Source organism: Callionymus lyra, chromosome 8 (genome assembly GCF_982586985.1).
Source record: "Callionymus lyra chromosome 8, fCalLyr1.hap1.1, whole genome shotgun sequence".
NCBI classification, from domain to species: domain Eukaryota; kingdom Metazoa; phylum Chordata; class Actinopteri; order Syngnathiformes; family Callionymidae; genus Callionymus; species Callionymus lyra.
Window position 1 is genome coordinate 24,403,519 of NC_141825.1, and position 22,504 is coordinate 24,426,022.

Genomic DNA, 22,504 nt, shown 5'->3' on the forward strand with positions numbered 1-22,504 from the left:
CTAGTGGCTAACAGTGCTAGTTTAGCTAGTGGCTAACAGTGCTAGCTTAGATAGTGACTAACAGTGCTAGTTTAGCTAGTCGCTAACAGTGCTGGCTTAGCTAGTGGCTTACAGGGCTAGCTTAGCTAGTGGCTAACAGTGCTAGCTTAGCTAGTGGCTAACAGTGCTAGTTTAGCTAGTGGCTAACAGTGCTAGCTTAGATAGTGACTAACAGTGCTAGTTTAGCTAGTCGCTAACAGTGCTGGCTTAGCTAGTGGCTTACAGGGCTAGCTTAGCTAGTGGCTAACAGTGCTAGTTTAGCTAGTGGCTAACAGGGCTAGCTTAATTGTGGCAATCTACGATGAAACAAGAAAAAGTGTTGTCTTTGTGTCTCACACGAGTCCATCTTTCACGTTACGAGGTGCTCAAGATGAAGTGACACAATTCAGTTTCAGTTTCTTTATTTAAAAGGACAATGTGCAGTTACATTAAAAAGAGTTGCTGCACAAACATGTTTATATGTTCGTGTCCGAGCTTTAGAAAATAACTGATGATTTGTGAGGAATGATTCAGTGATAAAGTTATTTTAAAGAATATTTTTTCACTCGCACATGTCATAATCATAACGACAAATCCGGTCTTGAACACACTTTTATATCGTTAAACAACTTCTCTGTGATCACATGATGAGGAAAGATTCAACTCCATCTTCTGGTTACTGCTTGTCAGTCTGAGCTTCTCTCTGCTGCTGCAGCATCTGTGGCAGCGTGACGGTGAAGAACTGGACCCGGTCCCGTCTCAGGTTCTGCCTCACGGTTTGGGTCACGTCCAGTTCCATGTACTCCTGCTTCTCCCGGTCGTACCGAGGCCAGTTCACCAGGTCGGGGCTGCTGGGGGATCTGCGGACACGAAGACGAGTTTAAAAAGTCTTGGACTTGGATCAGGTCCGAGGCAGATGAAAGCCGGGTGACATCACATGGTGACTTCACTTCAAAGAGGGTATAAATCAGAGCTCAGCAGGTGGTTGGGATTCTATGATCTCTGCGAGGAGGACCTTCACGAGTATCGAGATGCCGGGGAAGAGAAACGAGGAGGACATTTGTTCGGCTAAGACACCAGAGAGTCAGAAGACCTCGTTGCGTTACGTCACCCTCAAGACCCTGCAGGGCATCCTGACGGAGCGGGACTCCCTGAGCGACGAGGTCCAGAAGCTCCGGGACCAGCTAGCCAGGGAGCGGGCCAGGCAAGACCATGAGGAGCCGGAGGGTTTTCAACCAGACGGGAAGTTTGTTAAGACTAGTCTGGACCGGCGGGCAAAGGAGACGTTCCTCGAGAAAGAGCAAGAGTACACAGATGTTCCAGAGAGTCTTCAGAAGTTCAGAAGGAAGAAGCTTCTGCAGAAGGACTACGAGGTCCTGAAGGTGGCCTACATCACCAGTCAGAAGAGGTACGAGGCCGAGCTGGCATCCGAGATCAACAAGAGCTGGCTCCTTCAGCGACAACTCGAGAGCAGGTCGAGCGACCCGGAGAGCCACGTCTCCTCCAATGTGGAATCTCCTGACCAGGACCAGCTCCTGGACCAAGAGGACTCGAGGCCAGACCTCCAGCACGACACGTGTCTGGAGGGAGACGACCTGCATCTACAGCTGGAGAGTCTAAAAGCTGAGAAGGAGTCGATCCTGAGGGTGATGATGGAGGAGGTGCTGGTGATGAAGTCCCTGTCCAGAGAGAAGAACCAGTTGAAGGACCAGATCCAGAACAGGGTCTGCTCCGTGTGTGAAGGAGATTCCGGACCTGGAGAGTGAGACGCTCAAAACGCTGAAACTGCTGCGGTCCAGGTCTGAGGAACTTCCTTCAATGATGGTCCAGGACTCAAGGCTGGACTTCAGGACTAACGGCAGAGACGTTGTACGGACGTCAGATGTTTTTTAAATAAAGTTTTAATGAAAAAAACTCAAGTTCTCAACAAGAGTCTCCATCACATCTACACAAACTCAATAAAACACACACAAGTGCTCTGTCACAATATAAACTAATCTGGTGTCGATTAGTCCCAGGACACCTCCCTACTAGGAGGAAACCTCGGGGCAGACCCAAGACATGTCGGAAAGACTGTTACCTTGTGTTCTCCTAGAAGAGGTCTCTGAATTTTCAACTGTAATCAAACTATTTTAAACTATAATCACATTTTTTTTTTAAATCTAAAATTAAACAATTTTCAAATGTTATCAAACTATTTTCAACTAAAATCAAACATTTTTTATCTATAATCAAACTTTTTTTTTAAACTATAATCAAACCATTTAAAATTATAATCAAACAATTTTAAATTACAATCAAACAATTTTAAACTATAATCAAACAATTTTAAATTATAATCAAACAATTTTAAACTATAATCAAACAATTTTAAATTATAATCAAACAATTTTAAACTATAATCAAACGATTTTAAATTATAATCAAACAATTTTAAACTATAATCAAACAATTTTAAATTATAATCAAACAATTTTAAACTATAATCAAACAATTTTAAATTATAATCAAACAATTTTCAACTATAATCAAACAATTTTCAACTATAATCAAACAATTTTAAACTATAATCAAACAATTTTAAACTATAATCAAACAATTTTAAACTATAATCAAACAATTTAAAATTATAATCAAACGATTTTAAATTATAATCAAACAATTTTAAATTATAATCAAACAATTTTAAATTATAATCAAACGATTTTAAATTATAATCAAACAATTTTAAATTATAATCAAACAATTTTAAATTATAATCAAACGATTTTCAACTTTAATCAAACAATTTTAAATTATAATCAAACAATTTTTAAATATATTCAAACGATTTTAAAATATAATCAAACAATTTAAAAATATAATCAAACAATTTAAAAATATAATCAAACAATTTTAAAATATAATCAAACAATTTAAAAATATAATCAAACAATTTTAAATTATAATCAAACAATTTAAAAATATAATCAAACCATTTTAAAATATAATCAAACCATTTTAAAATATAATCAAACAATTTAAAAATATAATCAAACAATTTTAAATTATAATCAAACCATTTTTAAATATATTCAAACGATTTTAAAATATAATCAAACAATTTAAAAATATAATCAAACAATTTAAAAATATAATCAAACCATTTTAAAATATAATCAAACAATTTTCAACTATAATTATGATTTTGAAAAGGTCAAGACTCTGATCAAACCTTGAGTTAACGATGCAACCAAGAGAGACTCAGACCAGAGCAAAGACATGAAAGAGGAGGTCACGTGATGCTTTGATCTTATAAAGACCTCCTCCCTGCCGTCGGTGACATCATCAGGTCGTAATTGAAAGTGCATTTAAAGGACGCAGCAAAAGGCTCCACACAGGTCGGGTCTTGGATCTGCTCAGCTTTGGGAGGTCAGTGCGGAGGATGAAGTCCAGCACCGAGGAGAGCCAGATCTGACCGCAGGAAACACGAGAACCGAGCTTGACCGAGAACGATAGATGCTGAGGACGTGGAAGGGTTATCTCCGGGCCCCGTTCAGACCTCCGGACAACAAGAAGGACCACATGAGTTCCAACGAGTCTCTGGACACCCTGGAGATCAGCGTGACTGAAGACCTGGAGGACCCCGACAACTCCCAGCAGCTGGTCTCCTACAGCACCCTGCAGACGGCGCTGAACCAACGAGACGCTCTGCGGGACAAAGTTCAGAACCTCAGGGAGCTACTGGCCAAAGAGCGAGCCAAGTGGGACGTCCCGGGACCAGACGGCGAGGAGGACCCTGAGGAAGCAAGGGTTCAGCCGGACCAGGGAAAACCGGTGAAGGACGTTTTTTTCCAGGTTGAGAAAGAGACCAGGGAAGGACTGAAGATGCTGAACAAGTGCAGCGACACTGAGAGTACCAACCAGATCGCGGCCCAGGTGAGGGAGGAGATCAAGTTCAGGAAGAAGAAGATCCTGCAGAAGGACTACGAGGATCTCAAGGAGGCCTACATCAGCAGCCAGATCAGGTTTGAGGCGGAGCTGCACGAGATCCGGCAGAAGAATCGACTTCTGCAGACCAAACTCTCGCGGAGTGACGCCTCCAGCCCTCGAGGATCCTTGGAGGATCTTCATGACCCTTCAGACCCTGTTCCACAGGAGACCGGAGAGCAGCTGCTGCGACGCTCCGTGGAGACCCTGAGGGCCGAGACCGCCGCCGTGCGCCACGCTCTGGCGGAGGAAGTCTCGGCCCTCCAGGCTCTGGGCCAAGAGAGACACATGCTCACGTCTCAGCTTCACTCGCAGATCTGTCTCACCTTCGAGCTCTCCAAGATCCTCAACGAGCGCCAAGAGAACAAACCCTTCAGAGCCGTCCAGCAGGAGATCCTAGCGGCGTTGAACCCGCAACCCTCCCAAGAGCAGCTCGAGAGAGGAGGAGCCGACGAGGGAGGGAGGAAACCAGAGTTCTGATGGGATGTGTGTGTGTTTGTGTGAATAAAGTATTTTTTTACTTTGATGTGGTCGAATAAAAAGTAAAGAACAATTAAACCCTCGACTCACTCTCTCCTCAGATATCGACTCACTCTCTCCTCACATGTCGACTCACTCTCTCCTCAGATGTCGACTCACTCTCTCCTCAGAGGTCGACTCACTCTCTCCTCACATGTCGACTCACTCTCTCCTCAGATGTCGACTCACTCTCTCCTCACATGTCGACTCACTCTCTCCTCACATGTCGACTCACTCTCTCCTCACATGTCGACTCACTCTCTCCTCACATGTCGACTCACTCTCTCCTCACATGTCGACTCACTCTCTCCTCACATGTCGACTAACTCTCTCCTCACATGTCGACTCACTCTCTCCTCAGATGTCGACTCACTCTCTCCTCACATGTCGACTCACTCTCTCCTCACATGTCGACTCACTCTCTCCTCACATGTCGACTCACTCTCTCCTCACATGTCGACTCACTCTCTCCTCAGATGTCGACTCACTCTCTCCTCACATGTCGACTCACTCTCTCCTCACATGTCGACTCACTCTCTCCTCAGATGTCGACTCACTCTCTCCTCACATGTCGACTCACTCTCTCCTCACATGTCGACTCACTCTCTCCTCACATATAGACTCACTCTCTCCTCACATGTCGACTCACTCTCTCCTCACATGTCGACTCACTCTCTCCTCACATGTCGACTCACTCTCTCCTCACATGTCGACTCACTCTCTCCTCACATGTCGACTCACTCTCTCCTCACATGTCGACTCACTCTCTCCTCACATGTCGACTCACTCTCTCCTCACATGTCGACTAACTCTCTCCTCACATGTCGACTCACTCTCTCCTCAGATGTCGACTCACTCTCTCCTCACATGTCGACTCACTCTCTCCTCACATGTCGACTCACTCTCTCCTCACATGTCGACTCACTCTCTCCTCACATGTCGACTCACTCTCTCCTCAGATGTCGACTCACTCTCTCCTCACATGTCGACTCACTCTCTCCTCACATGTCGACTCACTCTCTCCTCACATATAGACTCACTCTCTCCTCACATGTCGACTCACTCTCTCCTCACATGTCGACTCACTCTCTCCTCACATGTCGACTAACTCTCTCCTCACATGTCGACTCACTCTCTCCTCAGATGTCGACTCACTCTCTCCTCACATGTCGACTCACTCTCTCCTCACATGTCGACTCACTCTCTCCTCACATATAGACTCACTCTCTCCTCACATGTCGACTCACTCTCTCCTCACATTTCGACTCACTCTCTCCTCACATGTCGACTCACTCTCCTCACATGTCGACTCACTCTCTCCTCACATGTCGACTCACTCTCTCCTCATATGTTGACTCTCTCTCTCCTCACATGTCGACTCACTCTCTCCTCACATGTCGACTCACTCTCCTCACATGTCGACTCACTCTCTCCTCACATGTCGACTCACTCTCTCCTCATATGTTGACTCTCTCTCTCCTCACATTTCGACTCACTCTCTCCTCACATGTCGACTAACTCTCTCCTCACATGTCGACTCACTCTCTCCTCAGATGTCGACTCACTCTCTCCTCACATGTCGACTCACTCTCTCCTCACATGTCGACTCACTCTCTCCTCAGATGTCGACTCACTCTCTCCTCACATGTCGACTCACTCTCTCCTCACATATCGACTCTCTCTCTCCTCACATATCGACTCACTCTCTCCTCACATGTCGACTCACTCTCTCCTCACATGTCGACTCACTCTCTCCTCACATGTCGACTCACTCTCTCCTCACATGTCGACTCACTCTCTCCTCAGATGTCGACTCACTCTCTCCTCACATGTCGACTCACTCTCTCCTCACATGTCGACTCACTCTCTCCTCACATATAGACTCACTCTCTCCTCACATGTCGACTAACTCTCTCCTCACATGTCGACTCACTCTCTCCTCAGATGTCGACTCACTCTCTCCTCACATGTCGACTCACTCTCTCCTCACATGTCGACTCACTCTCTCCTCACATATAGACTCACTCTCTCCTCACATGTCGACTCACTCTCTCCTCACATTTCGACTCACTCTCTCCTCACATGTCGACTCACTCTCCTCACATGTCGACTCACTCTCTCCTCACATGTCGACTCACTCTCTCCTCATATGTTGACTCTCTCTCTCCTCACATGTCGACTCACTCTCTCCTCACATGTCGACTCACTCTCCTCACATGTCGACTCACTCTCTCCTCACATGTCGACTCACTCTCTCCTCATATGTTGACTCTCTCTCTCCTCACATTTCGACTCACTCTCTCCTCACATGTCGACTCACTCTCCTCACATGTCGACTCACTCTCTCCTCACATGTCGACTCACTCTCTCCTCATATGTTGACTCTCTCTCTCCTCACATGTCGACCAACTCTCTCCTCACATGTCGACTCACTCTCTCCTCACATGTCGACTAACTCTCTCCTCACATGTCGACTCACTCTCTCCTCAGATGTCGACTCACTCTCTCCTCACATGTCGACTCACTCTCTCCTCACATGTCGACTCACTCTCTCCTCACATGTCGACTCACTCTCTCCTCACATGTCGACTCACTCTCTCCTCAGATGTCGACTCACTCTCTCCTCACATGTCGACTCACTCTCTCCTCACATGTCGACTCACTCTCTCCTCACATATAGACTCACTCTCTCCTCACATGTCGACTAACTCTCTCCTCACATGTCGACTCACTCTCTCCTCAGATGTCGACTCACTCTCTCCTCACATGTCGACTCACTCTCTCCTCACATGTCGACTCACTCTCTCCTCACATATAGACTCACTCTCTCCTCACATGTCGACTCACTCTCTCCTCACATTTCGACTCACTCTCTCCTCACATGTCGACTCACTCTCCTCACATGTCGACTCACTCTCTCCTCACATGTCGACTCACTCTCTCCTCATATGTTGACTCTCTCTCTCCTCACATGTCGACTCACTCTCTCCTCACATGTCGACTCACTCTCTCCTCACATGTCGACTCACTCTCTCCTCACATATCGACTCACTCTCTCCTCACATATCGACTCACTCTCTCCTCACATATCGACTCACTCTCTCCTCACATATCGACTCACTCTCTCCTCACATATCGACTCACTCTCCTCACATGTCGACTCACTCTCTCCTCACATGTCGACTCACTCTCTCCTCACATGTCGACTCACTCTCTCCTCACATATCGACTCACTCTCAGATGTCGACTCACTCTCTCCTCATATGTTGACTCTCTCTCTCCTCACATATCGACTCACTCTCTCCTCACATATCAACTCACTCTCCTGACATGTCGACTCACTCTCTCCTCACATGTCGACTCACTCTCTCCTCACATGTCGACTCACTCTCTCCTCACATGTCGACTCACTCTCTCCTCACATATCGACTCACTCTCAGATGTCGACTCACTCGCCTCATATGTCGACTCACTCTCCTTACATGTCGACTCACTCTCTCCTTACATGTCGACTCACTCTCTCCTCAGATGTCGACTCACTCTCTCCTCACATATAGACTCACTCTCCTCACATATCGACTCACTCTCAGATGTCGACTCACTCGCCTCATATGTCGACTCACTCGCCTCATATGTCGACTCACTCTCCTTACATGTCGACTCACTCTCTCCTTACATGTCGACTCACTCTCTCCTTACATGTCGACTCACTCTCTCCTCAGATGTCGACTCACTCTCTCCTCACATATAGACTCACTCTCCTCACATGTCGACTCACTCTCTCCTCACATATCGACTCACTCTCTCCTCACATATCGACTCACTCTCTCCTCACATGTCGACTCACTCTCTCCTCACATGTCGACTCACTCTCTCCTCACATATCGACTCACTCTCAGATGTCGACTCACTCTCTCCTCACATGTCGACTCACTCTCTCCTCACATGTCGACTCACTCTCTCCTCACATGTCGACTCACTCTCTCCTCACATGTCGACTCACTCTCTCCTCACATATCGACTCACTCTCAGATGTCGACTCACCCTCGCCTCATATGTTGACTCACTCTCTCCTCACATATCGACTCACTCTCTCCTCACATATCGACTCACTCTCCTCACATGTCGACTCACTCTCTCCTCACATATCGACTCACTCTCCTCACATGTCGACTCACTCTCTCCTCACATAACAACTCACTCTCCTCACATGTCGACTCACTCTCTCCTCATATGTTGACTCTCTATCCTCACATAACGACTCACTCTCTCCTCACATGTCGACTCACTCTCTCCTCACATATAGACTCACTCTCTCCTCACATGTCGACTCACTCTCTCCTCACATGTCGACTCACTCTCTCCTCACATGTCGACTCACTCTCTCCTCACATGTCGACTCACTCTCTCCTCACATGTCGACTCACTCTCTCCTCACATGTCGACTCACTCTCTCCTCACATGTCGACTCACTCTCTCCTCACATGTCGACTAACTCTCTCCTCACATGTCGACTCACTCTCTCCTCAGATGTCGACTCACTCTCTCCTCACATGTCGACTCACTCTCTCCTCACATGTCGACTCACTCTCTCCTCACATGTCGACTCACTCTCTCCTCACATGTCGACTCACTCTCTCCTCAGATGTCGACTCACTCTCTCCTCACATGTCGACTCACTCTCTCCTCACATGTCGACTCACTCTCTCCTCACATATAGACTCACTCTCTCCTCACATGTCGACTCACTCTCTCCTCACATGTCGACTCACTCTCTCCTCACATATAGACTCACTCTCTCCTCACATGTCGACTAACTCTCTCCTCACATGTCGACTCACTCTCTCCTCAGATGTCGACTCACTCTCTCCTCACATGTCGACTCACTCTCTCCTCACATGTCGACTCACTCTCTCCTCACATATAGACTCACTCTCTCCTCACATGTCGACTCACTCTCTCCTCACATTTCGACTCACTCTCTCCTCACATGTCGACTCACTCTCCTCACATGTCGACTCACTCTCTCCTCACATGTCGACTCACTCTCTCCTCATATGTTGACTCTCTCTCTCCTCACATGTCGACTCACTCTCTCCTCACATGTCGACTCACTCTCCTCACATGTCGACTCACTCTCTCCTCACATGTCGACTCACTCTCTCCTCATATGTTGACTCTCTCTCTCCTCACATTTCGACTCACTCTCTCCTCACATGTCGACTAACTCTCTCCTCACATGTCGACTCACTCTCTCCTCAGATGTCGACTCACTCTCTCCTCACATGTCGACTCACTCTCTCCTCACATGTCGACTCACTCTCTCCTCAGATGTCGACTCACTCTCTCCTCACATGTCGACTCACTCTCTCCTCACATATCGACTCTCTCTCTCCTCACATATCGACTCACTCTCTCCTCACATGTCGACTCACTCTCTCCTCACATGTCGACTCACTCTCTCCTCACATGTCGACTCACTCTCTCCTCACATGTCGACTCACTCTCTCCTCAGATGTCGACTCACTCTCTCCTCACATGTCGACTCACTCTCTCCTCACATGTCGACTCACTCTCTCCTCACATATAGACTCACTCTCTCCTCACATGTCGACTAACTCTCTCCTCACATGTCGACTCACTCTCTCCTCAGATGTCGACTCACTCTCTCCTCACATGTCGACTCACTCTCTCCTCACATGTCGACTCACTCTCTCCTCACATATAGACTCACTCTCTCCTCACATGTCGACTCACTCTCTCCTCACATTTCGACTCACTCTCTCCTCACATGTCGACTCACTCTCCTCACATGTCGACTCACTCTCTCCTCACATGTCGACTCACTCTCTCCTCATATGTTGACTCTCTCTCTCCTCACATGTCGACTCACTCTCTCCTCACATGTCGACTCACTCTCCTCACATGTCGACTCACTCTCTCCTCACATGTCGACTCACTCTCTCCTCATATGTTGACTCTCTCTCTCCTCACATTTCGACTCACTCTCTCCTCACATGTCGACTCACTCTCCTCACATGTCGACTCACTCTCTCCTCACATGTCGACTCACTCTCTCCTCATATGTTGACTCTCTCTCTCCTCACATGTCGACCAACTCTCTCCTCACATGTCGACTCACTCTCTCCTCACATGTCGACTAACTCTCTCCTCACATGTCGACTCACTCTCTCCTCAGATGTCGACTCACTCTCTCCTCACATGTCGACTCACTCTCTCCTCACATGTCGACTCACTCTCTCCTCACATGTCGACTCACTCTCTCCTCACATGTCGACTCACTCTCTCCTCAGATGTCGACTCACTCTCTCCTCACATGTCGACTCACTCTCTCCTCACATGTCGACTCACTCTCTCCTCACATATAGACTCACTCTCTCCTCACATGTCGACTAACTCTCTCCTCACATGTCGACTCACTCTCTCCTCAGATGTCGACTCACTCTCTCCTCACATGTCGACTCACTCTCTCCTCACATGTCGACTCACTCTCTCCTCACATATAGACTCACTCTCTCCTCACATGTCGACTCACTCTCTCCTCACATTTCGACTCACTCTCTCCTCACATGTCGACTCACTCTCCTCACATGTCGACTCACTCTCTCCTCACATGTCGACTCACTCTCTCCTCATATGTTGACTCTCTCTCTCCTCACATGTCGACTCACTCTCTCCTCACATGTCGACTCACTCTCTCCTCACATGTCGACTCACTCTCTCCTCACATATCGACTCACTCTCTCCTCACATATCGACTCACTCTCTCCTCACATATCGACTCACTCTCTCCTCACATATCGACTCACTCTCTCCTCACATATCGACTCACTCTCCTCACATGTCGACTCACTCTCTCCTCACATGTCGACTCACTCTCTCCTCACATGTCGACTCACTCTCTCCTCACATATCGACTCACTCTCAGATGTCGACTCACTCTCTCCTCATATGTTGACTCTCTCTCTCCTCACATATCGACTCACTCTCTCCTCACATATCAACTCACTCTCCTGACATGTCGACTCACTCTCTCCTCACATGTCGACTCACTCTCTCCTCACATGTCGACTCACTCTCTCCTCACATGTCGACTCACTCTCTCCTCACATATCGACTCACTCTCAGATGTCGACTCACTCGCCTCATATGTCGACTCACTCTCCTTACATGTCGACTCACTCTCTCCTTACATGTCGACTCACTCTCTCCTCAGATGTCGACTCACTCTCTCCTCACATATAGACTCACTCTCCTCACATATCGACTCACTCTCAGATGTCGACTCACTCGCCTCATATGTCGACTCACTCGCCTCATATGTCGACTCACTCTCCTTACATGTCGACTCACTCTCTCCTTACATGTCGACTCACTCTCTCCTTACATGTCGACTCACTCTCTCCTCAGATGTCGACTCACTCTCTCCTCACATATAGACTCACTCTCCTCACATGTCGACTCACTCTCTCCTCACATATCGACTCACTCTCTCCTCACATATCGACTCACTCTCTCCTCACATGTCGACTCACTCTCTCCTCACATGTCGACTCACTCTCTCCTCACATATCGACTCACTCTCAGATGTCGACTCACTCTCTCCTCACATGTCGACTCACTCTCTCCTCACATGTCGACTCACTCTCTCCTCACATGTCGACTCACTCTCTCCTCACATGTCGACTCACTCTCTCCTCACATATCGACTCACTCTCAGATGTCGACTCACCCTCGCCTCATATGTTGACTCACTCTCTCCTCACATATCGACTCACTCTCTCCTCACATATCGACTCACTCTCCTCACATGTCGACTCACTCTCTCCTCACATATCGACTCACTCTCCTCACATGTCGACTCACTCTCTCCTCACATAACAACTCACTCTCCTCACATGTCGACTCACTCTCTCCTCATATGTTGACTCTCTATCCTCACATAACGACTCACTCTCCTCACATATCGACTCACTCTCCTCACATATCGACTCACTCTCTCCTCACATGTCGACTCACTCTCTCCTCACATATCGACTCACTCTCTTCTCATATGTCGACTCACTCTCTCCTCACATATCGACTCACTCTCCTCACATGTCGACTCACTCTCTCCACATATGTTGACTCTCTCTCCTCACATATCGACTCACTCTCTCCTCACATGTCGACATACTCTCTCCTCACATATTGACTCACTCTCCTCACATGTCGACTCACTCTCTCCTCACATATCGACTCACTCTCTCCTCACATATCGACTCACTCTCTCCTCACATATCGACTCACTCTCCTCACATGTCGACTCACTCTCTCCTCACATGTCGACTCACTCTCTCCTCACATATCGACTCACTCTCAGATGTCGACTCACTCTCTCCTCATATGTTGACTCTCTCTCTCCTCACATATCGACTCACTCTCTCCTCACATATCGACTCACTCTCCTCACATGTCGACTCACTCTCTCCTCACATGTCGACTCACTCTCTCCTCACATGTCGACTCACTCTCTCCTCACATGTCGACTCACTCTCTCCTCACATATCGACTCACTCTCAGATGTCGACTCACCCTCGCCTCATATGTCGACTCACTCGCCTCATATGTCGACTCACTCTCCTTACATGTCGACTCACTCTCTCCTTACATGTCGACTCACTGTCTCCTTACATGTCGACTCACTCTCTCCTCAGATGTCGACTCACTCTCTCCTCATATATAGACTCACTCTCCTCATATGTTGACTCACTCTCTCCTCACATGTCGACTCACTCTCTCCTCACATATCGACTCACTCTCCTCACATGTCGACTCACTCTCTCCTCACATAACGACTCACTCTCCTCACATGTCGACTCACTCTCTCCTCATATGTTGACTCTCTATCCTCACATAACGACTCACTCTCCTCACATATCGACTCACTCTCCTCACATATCGACTCACTCTCTCCTCACATGTCGACTCACTCTCTCCTCACATATCGACTCACTCTCTTCTCATATGTTGTCTCACTCTCTCCTCACATGTCGACTCACTCTCGCCTCAGATGTCGACTCACTGTCGCCTCAGATGTCGACTCACTCTCTCCTCACATGTCGACTCACTCTCTCCTCACAGGTCAACTCACTCTCTCCTCAGATGTCGACTCACTCTCTCCTCACATATCGACTCACTCTCTCCTCATATGTTGACTCTCTCTCTCCTCACATGTCGACTCACTCTCTCCTCACATGTCGACTCACTCTCTCCTCACATGTCGACTCACTCTCTCCTCACATATCGACTCACTCTCTCCTCATATGTTGACTCACTCTCTCCTCACATGTCGACTCACTCTCTCCTCAGATGTCGACTCACTCTCGCCTCAGATGTCGACTCACTCTCGCCTCAGATGTCGACTCACTCTCTCCTCACAGGTCAACCCCCCCCCCCGATGGTGACTCACTCCCTCCCCACTCTTCACTAGACTAGTTCACAGGTCCATCAGTCTGCAGGTCTTCACTCACCCAGTGCGGGCGAAGTTGGCCCAGTACTTCATCATGTTCTTGCAGAGCTTCTGGTCCTCAGCGGTGATGTTCCCTGCAGAAGAGAAGACAGTCATCAGACCTAAACCCCAGTCAGAGGTCAAGCCGGGGTCACCCCACCGATGATTTGCACGTGTCCGTTCCAAAAACATCCTCCGAACATGAAGCCGACCTCGTCCGCGTGATCGGCCTTCACGAAGTCGGGTCTGATACCTCGGTACAGCTCAGCTCGGTGCACAAACTCGTACATGAAGACGTCCACACCCGCATCTGAAGAGAAGACAGGTCAGAGGTCAGAGGTCAGACAATGAGTTTGACTGCTCAGGAGACCTTGTGACCTCCTTGACCTGGTTTCAAACCTCCTGACCATCGCTTCGTCTCACCTAAGTGGTATCTCGCCACATTGACCACCGGAAAGGTCATCAACAGGTCACCTATGACCTCGGTGAAGCCATCCCGGATCTCCTCTGGAGTCTTGGCCTCCTTCAGGTACTGGTCCGCGATCAGCGGGTTCGCAGACGAGGCCTCGAGGGGAAGAGAGTGACAGCTGGTCATAATGATGTCACCAGTTGATGAAACACTTTGACTCGATAAATGTGAGTCGACCATTAGTGTGTTCACTCCCGTTCATTCTCTTCTGCTCACTCTCCACCCACTGTTCACTCTCTTTCACTCCAAGCTTAGTCACTCCTTCACTCACTCAATCCATCTGTCACTCTTTCACTCATCATTGCTCACTCTTACTTCCTCACTTCTCCCATCACACTTCCTTTCCCCTTCATACTAACTCATCCGTACTCACTCCTCCATTCTCACGCTCACTCCCCCATCCTCACTCTCTTACTCCATCACTACTATGAATTAACTCTCTTACTCCTCTGTTCTCACTCCTCCATCTCGCTCTGTCACTCCTCTTTTTTCATTCCTCCCTTCTCACTCTGTCACTCCTCCTTTCCTCCTTTTTCACTCTTCCCTTCTCATTCTCTCACTCCCCCATCCTGACTCTCTTACTCCATCACTACTATGAAGAACTGTCTCACTCCTCCCTCACTCCTCCTTTTTCACTCTTCCCTTCTCGTTCGCTCACTCCTCCATCCTCACTCTGTTACTACATCACTACTATGAATTAACTCTCTCACTCCTCAATCTCGCTCTGTCACTCCTTTTTCACTCTTCCCTTCTCATTCTCTCACTCCTCTTTTCTCACTTTCTTACTCCATCACTCCTATGAATTATCTCCCTCACTCCTCCCTTCTCACTCCTCAGTCTCGCTCTGTCACTCCTCCTTATTCATTCCTGACTTCTCTCTCCTTCTGCATCTCACTCGTTGTTTCTCACTCGCTCACTACTCCCTTCTTACCCTTACTCCTCCTTTCTCACACTGTCATTCCTCCGTGCTCCCCCTCTCCCCCTCTCCCCCTCTCACTCCTCAGAGAACCTCACCCCGTCAGGATTGAACATGTCCATGACAGCAAGCACCGACTCTCGGTTCATCCCCTTCACCCAGCCTGGGGGGGCGAAGCTCTGGGAAACAGGATAGAAGCTGTTAAAGACCACGATGGAGACGACTGAGACATTCCTGGACCAGAGTGACAACTTCTGCTCCTGAAATCTCTTGTCTCAGATGAGAAGATCTCACCACGACCTGATGACATCACGGCATGAGTGAGGGGGAGTCACCTGAGGCAGGATCCATCCGAACTCGTGGTTGGTGATCCCCAACATCACAGGGACCTTCAGGACCGCCTTCCTCTTCAGCAGCTCCTCTGGAGTGTCGGTCAGGAACTCTCCGTCCACGGCTGCTCCCAGGTAGATCTTCATCTGCGACAGAACAGCATGTGGTGTACGGTGGACCCTCGGGGTCTCTCGGGGTTCGGGGGACTTACTTTCTTGGACGCCTGGATCAGCTGGTCTTGACTCTTGGTCCTGACGCAACGGATCATCTCCTCAGTGCTGTTGCTCTCACAGTCCGTCAGGTTGGCGACCACCTGCAGTCAGACACACGTCAGTAAAGTATGTAAGTCGTCTTTATTTCCACATCTGGTCATGTGACAGTGGCACGGAGAGGTCGTCGACCTTGGCTTGATCGAGTGGTTGTGCGGTGGCGTAGGTTCCGAGGGTGGCGACCCCACTCTGGAAGATCGCTCGGTGGAAGAGTCCAGACGAGAGAGGAGAGAGAGTCTGAGAAGAGAGAGACACAAATGTGAGGCGAGATGAAAGAGAAGATCGAGATGGTGAGAGGAAGGGAGATGAAGGAGGTGAGATGAAGGAAAAGAGATGAAGGAGGTGAGATTTAAGAAAAAGAGATGAAGGAGATGAGATGAAGGAAAAGAGATGAAGGAGGTGAGACGAAGGAAAAGAGATGAAGGAGGTGAGATGAAGGAAAAGAGATGAAGGAGGTGAGATGAAGGAAAGGAGATGAAGGAGGTGAGATGAAGGAAAAGAGAGGAAGAAGGTGAGACGAAGGAAAAGAGATGAAGGAGGTGAGATGAAGGAAAAGAGATGAAGGAGGTGAGATGAAGGAAAAGAGAGGAAGAAGGTGAGACGAAGGAAAAGAGATGAAGGAGGTGAGATGAAGGAAAAGAGAGGAAGAAGGTGAGACGAAGGAAAAGAGATGAAGGAGGTGAGATGAAGGAAAAGAGATGAAGGAGGTGAGATGAAGGAAAAGAGATGAAGGAGGTGAGATGAAGGAAAAGAGATGAAGGAGGTGAGATTTAAGAAAAAGAGATGAAGGAGATGAGATGAAGGAAAAGAGAGGAAGAAGGTGAGACGAAGGAAAAGAGATGAAGGAGGTGAGATGAAGGAAAAGAGAGGAAGAAGGTGAGACGAAGGAAAAGAGATGAAGGAGGTGAGATGAAGGAAAAGAGATGAAGGAGGTGAGATGAAGGAAAAGAGATGAAGGAGGTGAGATGAAGGAAAAGAGATGAAGGAGGTGAGATGAAGGAAAAGAGATGAAGGAGGTGAGATGAAGGAAAAGAGATGAAGGAGGTGAGATGAAGGAGGTGAGATGAAGGAAAAGAGATGAAGGAGGTGAGATGAAGGAAAAGAGTTCAAGTTCAAGTTATGTTATTGTCAAATATGCTTGTATCGAGACATCCAGCATAAATGAAATTGTTGTCCTCTCTGACCCACGATGCAAAACATGAATACGGTTGAAAGTACATTAATTAAGACCTTAAAGAAAATAAATAACCAACAAAATAAAATAAATAATCAACAAAACTTAAATGATTAACTAAAACTAAACAGAATATAAACAAAAAAAAAACAAAGTTGATGCACAAGAGATGAAGGAGGTGAGATTTAGAAAAAGAGATGAAGGAGGAGAGAGAAGGGATGTGAGATGAAAGAGGAGTGATGATGGAGGAGAGATGGAGTAGATGAGAGGGAGGAGGAGAGACGAATGATATGAGATAAGAGGAAGAAGGAGATATGGGATAGGATAAATGAAGGGTGTGTGATGAAGTATGTGAGATGAAGTAGGAGAGAGGAAGGAGGAGAGATAAAGAATGTAAGATGAAAGAGGAGAGATGAACGAGGAGAGATAAAGGAGGTGAGATGTGGGAGACATGCTTCTCTGTTCATTGATGTCAGTGTTCAGAGGATGATGTCTTCATCATGATGGACAGTAGTTTTTCCAGTGATCTCTTCTCTTGTCATCCAACAATGATGCATCCAACAATAACAGTGTCGTCAGCAGAACTTCTGGACGAGACTCAGCTCAGAGTTGTAGCAGAAGTCTGAAGTATATATGGTGAAAAGGAGAGGGGCCAGTACTGTCCCCTGAGGTGCTCCTGTACAGCACACCACAGTGTCAGACATAATGTCCTTCAGCCTGACATACTGTGGTTGATCCGTGAGATAGTCCGAGATCCAGGAGACACAAACCAGGGTCCACATGCATCTTTGTCAGTTTGTCCTGGAGCAGAGTGGGCTGGATGGATAGAAAAGTCCAGGACCAGTCCTCACTGAACCGCTTCCATTAACCACGTGGGAGTAGGTCTGATGCAGGAGGTGAGGGATGGAATCTTCTACACCAACCGCCAGGCCGGTAGGCAAACTGCAGGGGGTCTTGTGTGTGCTGGACTTGTGGCCTGAGATGTTTGAGGTCCAGCTGCTCCAGTGTCTTCATCAGCTGTGAAGTCAGTGCCACCGGTCTGTAATCGTTCAGCTCGCTCGGCAGGATGTGACTGAAGGTGGACCAGGTTATCATCGGACCTTCCAAGTGGAGGAAGAGGTTTGGCTCTGTACGTGTGCTTCAAGTTGGAATAAAGAAGGTCAATTGTCTCGTTATTCTTGGTGGGACAATCCACCGCCTGGTGGAAAGTAGGCAGTATAGAGTCCAGGTTGGCATGATTCAAAAAACAAAAGAATCCGAGCGGCACTAACAAACAGTCACCGCAGTAAATGATTAAAAGATCGAAATACTTTAACCTTCTGCCTACAATTCGGCTTTGGTCGTAGGGCTTTGTGTCGCTTGCCCAAAGTAAGTAAGACCAGGGTCACAAAGCGCTTAAACAATCAAAACAATATTCAATAAAATATATACTTTAAAGGTCAAGATAAAACTGATAACACAACAGGATTTCCAGAAAATCAAGGAAAAGCCTGAACAAATAGAAACGTCTTAAGGTGTTTCTTAAAGGAGTCAGTAGATCATCAAGAGCAAAGAGAGGAAGATCGTTCCAAAACTTAGGAGCAACAGTCTGGAAGGATTTCTCTCCTCTGGTCCTGAACCGTGTGCGTGGAACCATAAGTAGATTCTGATCCACAGACCTCAGAGCCCGAGCTGGGGTGTAAGTCTGGATCAGATCACTGATGTAAGGAGGAGCCTGACCATGAATAGATCTGAAAGTAAGAACCAGAATTAAAAAAAAAGAGTTTTAAGGATAGGAGAAATGTGAGTTCTTCTACTAGAGCGGGTCAGAATTCTCGCTGCAGAGTTCTGAATCAACAGCCAGAACATGCCACAGATACAGCGTCAAGTTGGGGAGCGCGCGACTTAAAAGAAACTTCAGGTTTGTACCGGAAGTTGACTCGCAACAACACATTGAAATGCGAGTTACAAAGGAGGAGAAATGGAGGAGGTGAAAGAAAGGAGGAGAGGGCAGAAGGTGATATGGATGAGAGATGGAGGAGGTTCTCTGGATCACCAGCATAGAGGCACTGATTCCTCCCGCGGACTCTCCTGACACCGTCACTCTGTTGGGGTCTCCACCGAAGACCTGGATGTTCTCCTGGATCCACTTCAGAGCCGCCAGTTGGTCCAGGAAGCCGTAGTTCCCCCGCGCATGTTGGTCTCCGGTGCTGGATCAGAGGGACCGTCAGTTCACCTGCAAACCCCAGAAGACCGGCCTAGAGTCTCACCTGAGGAAGCCAAGGATGCCGAGCCGGTACTGGATCACCACGACCACCAGGTTTTCATACGCCGCCAAAGAAGCGCCGTCGTACTGAGACCCCGAACCGAAGACCAGACCCCCTCCATGGATCCAGACCAGAACCTGCCAGAGAGGACTCAAGGACTCGACCAGAACTGATGTTGGAAACTTTGGGGCTCCCCCGGGACACAGACCCTTAACATTATGACCCCCTGTGTGTCTCACTGGGGACTCACCGGCAGTCCAGCACCACTCTCCGCGTCGGCTCTAGCGTACACGTTAAGGTACAGACAGTCCTCGGACGTCTCGGGCGGAGTGAACTGGACCGCCATGACCTGGAAGATGCTCTGAAACATGACTGGATCCTGGACACAACTGCAGGAGGACAGAATGATGGTCATAAGTGTGGACAGGAGAGGGTCTCTGCTGGGGGCTCACATGGGAGGCTGCAGGGTCCCGTCTTTCTCTCCCTCCCAGTCTTCTGCCGCCTGCGGAGCCGCCAGCCTCAGGGGCCCCACCGGGGGTCGAGCGAAAGGGATTCCAAAGAACTGCTTCACTCTGGTGTCAGTGCCTTTGACCGTCCCGTACTGTCCCCTGACCTTTCCATTCTTCACCGTAACCAAAAGAGGGTCGCCCCCTGTGGGGTCAGAAACTACATGTGGATGAACTTCATAATGATGTGTGTGTATGTGTGCTTGTACTAATGTGTTTTTGTGTGTAACTGTCTATTATCATGTGAGTTTCTATGCATGTGTTTTTATATGCGTGTATCTGTGTGTCTGTGTGACCTACTTTTGTCTTTAACAAAAGTAGGTCACACACTTAGGTCAGTCTGTCAAACTGAGCCTGAGAAACCTGGGTGTTGTATTTGACAAAGACATGTCTCTAGTTAAACACTGAAGAAAACTGACCACAAACTGTTTCAAATGAGAAAAATATCTAAAAAAAATAATTCTGGAACCTTATCATCAGGAGCAATAACTTTCAGTTTTGTCCACATTTAACTGCAAAGTGTTTTCACTCATTGTTTGATTTCTAGCAAACCATTTACTAAGCTGTTCAGCCTCTGAGGCTCAGTTGGATCAAAAGAGCAGTAGAGCTGGATGTCATCAGCAAAAATGTTTTGCACATCCGGAAATCTCTGAATGATTTTACCGAGGGGAATCAAGTACAGCAAAAATAATAAAAGGACCCAGAACAGAACCTTGAGGGACTCCACACAACAGATCTGCCGATTCAGACCTCATTTGATTGGCAGATGCGCTGAAACTGCGGCCAGAAAGTTGTGAGTAGAACCCATGTAACACGGTCCCAATTCATCCCTCAATCTTCTCAGCAGGATCTGGTGATCAACTGTGTCAAAGGCTGAGGACAGATCCAAGAGAACCTGAACAGTGTATTGACCTGGATCAGCCGACATCATGATGTCACTGGACACTTTCAGTAAAGCTGTCTCCGTAGAGTGATGTTTACGGAAGCCAGACTGAAACTTCTCATGGACGTTTCTCTGATCCAGAAAACTGACCAGAAACTGTTTCAACTGAGAAAAATCTTTAAACTTGGTTAAATGATGTCACAACACGATCTTATAATCCATGTGTTTCTTTCTTCTCGTCTGGACTATTGTAACAGTTTATTTTCATGTCTTAACAAGAAGGATGTGTCTCGCCTGCAGTTTATACAAAACTCTGTATCGAGAATTCTGAGCGGCTCTAGTAGAAGAACTCACATTTCTCCGATCCTTAAAAATCTTCACTGGCTTCCAGTTTCTTTCAGGATCAACTTTAAAATTCTGGTTCTTACTTTCAGATCTATTTATGGTTCAAGTTCAAGTTGTTTTACTTGTCGAATATACATGTATGAAAGACATACAGCATAGATGAAATTGTAGTCCTCTCAGACCCACGATGCAAAACATGAAGTAGACAATGAAGGAACATTAAAATTAAAATAAAAATAAAGATTAAACAATCAACAATACGTAAATAATTAACTAATTAAGAGAATATCAACCAATGATCCTCTCATTATTCTATAATTGTGTTTGTGAATATCATTCTTTGATCATGTGTGTCTTAGTAAGTGTGATTATCTGTGTGAATGCTGGTGTGTGTTTGAGTGTTTGTATATATTTGTGTGTTTCTGTGTGTGTGTCTATGTGTCTGTGTTAAATATATCTTAAGTATCATGTAAAAAACACAGAGCCAAAGTTTGCAGAAGCGACAACAGAATGAGGTCAGAAAGCAAAACCACAAAAACAAACCTTGTGAACGCAACTACACAAACCGCTATCTCGGCAACACAAAAGCGCGAGTTTACCTTCAGTAGGTGCTGTTGTTGTTGTCGTCAGCAGGGGAAGGAGAAACACAACAAACAAATGGAGTCTCATCCTGAGGCAGCAGCACTGAAAGTGACTTCAGAGCAGGAGGTTCAGTCTGTGTGGACCCTCTGGGGCCCCTCCTGCTCCCAGGGTGTGCATGTGTGTGCATGTGTGTGCATGTGTGCAGGAGGGGCCCAAGAGGGTCCACACAGACCGAGTTGCATAAACCCTGTGGTAGTGCATTGTGGGCGACCCCGCCCCCCACTGTGTCCACCAGATTCCATGATGAAAATAAAAACGTAACCACAAGAGGGCGCCACAGTCACGAGCCATTTGATCTGTCGTCTGACAGAAGACACTTGTGAGAACCGAGAGAAAACTATGTGACTCGAGAAGTCTTAGCTAAGACGTGGTTCTCTGTGACACCAATATTGGCCGCTAGATGGCGGAAGTTAATTGAAGTTTATAGACCTCCTGAGGGATCAATAAAGTTGTACCTTACCTTACCTTATTCACAATCGCATGTTAAATGAACTGAATTCATCAAGTTCGTTGATAAACTTAAACTCTAATATTTGAGACGTTTTTGAAAAGCATTTTCTTTCTAAATTATTATTTTTGAAAGAAAATGTTTTCATAATTTCGTGATTCAAATTATGCTCTTGATTCTTTACTATATGTTTTTCAAAATAAAGGCTCGTTGTTTTTTTTTTATCTCCATAAAATTCATCATTCATGTCCGTCCTGAA

General features: G+C 47.1%; 2 protein-coding genes across 2 annotated transcripts; one reads left to right on the forward strand and one right to left on the reverse strand.

Annotated features, from left to right (window-relative positions):
* Positions 1 to 423: 423 nt before the first annotated feature.
* On the reverse strand, positions 424 to 21,925 carry ces3 (carboxylesterase 3). The gene is made up of 13 exons (XM_087797702.1): positions 21,755 to 21,925; positions 19,874 to 20,072; positions 19,672 to 19,810; positions 19,425 to 19,558; positions 19,211 to 19,364; positions 16,134 to 16,238; positions 15,944 to 16,045; positions 15,738 to 15,878; positions 15,501 to 15,581; positions 14,441 to 14,582; positions 14,178 to 14,327; positions 14,040 to 14,112; positions 424 to 878 (listed from the first exon to the last, which is right to left on the reverse strand). The coding sequence occupies exons 1-13, from the start codon at positions 21,822 to 21,824 to the stop codon at positions 695 to 697; spliced, it is 1,674 nt and encodes a 557-aa protein (XP_087653828.1). The 5' UTR covers positions 21,825 to 21,925; the 3' UTR covers positions 424 to 694.
* On the forward strand, positions 893 to 1,862 carry LOC148074336 (uncharacterized). Its single transcript, XM_087797703.1, has one exon. The coding sequence runs from the start codon at positions 1,014 to 1,016 to the stop codon at positions 1,782 to 1,784; it is 771 nt and encodes a 256-aa protein (XP_087653829.1). The 5' UTR covers positions 893 to 1,013; the 3' UTR covers positions 1,785 to 1,862.
* Positions 21,926 to 22,504: the final 579 nt, after the last annotated feature.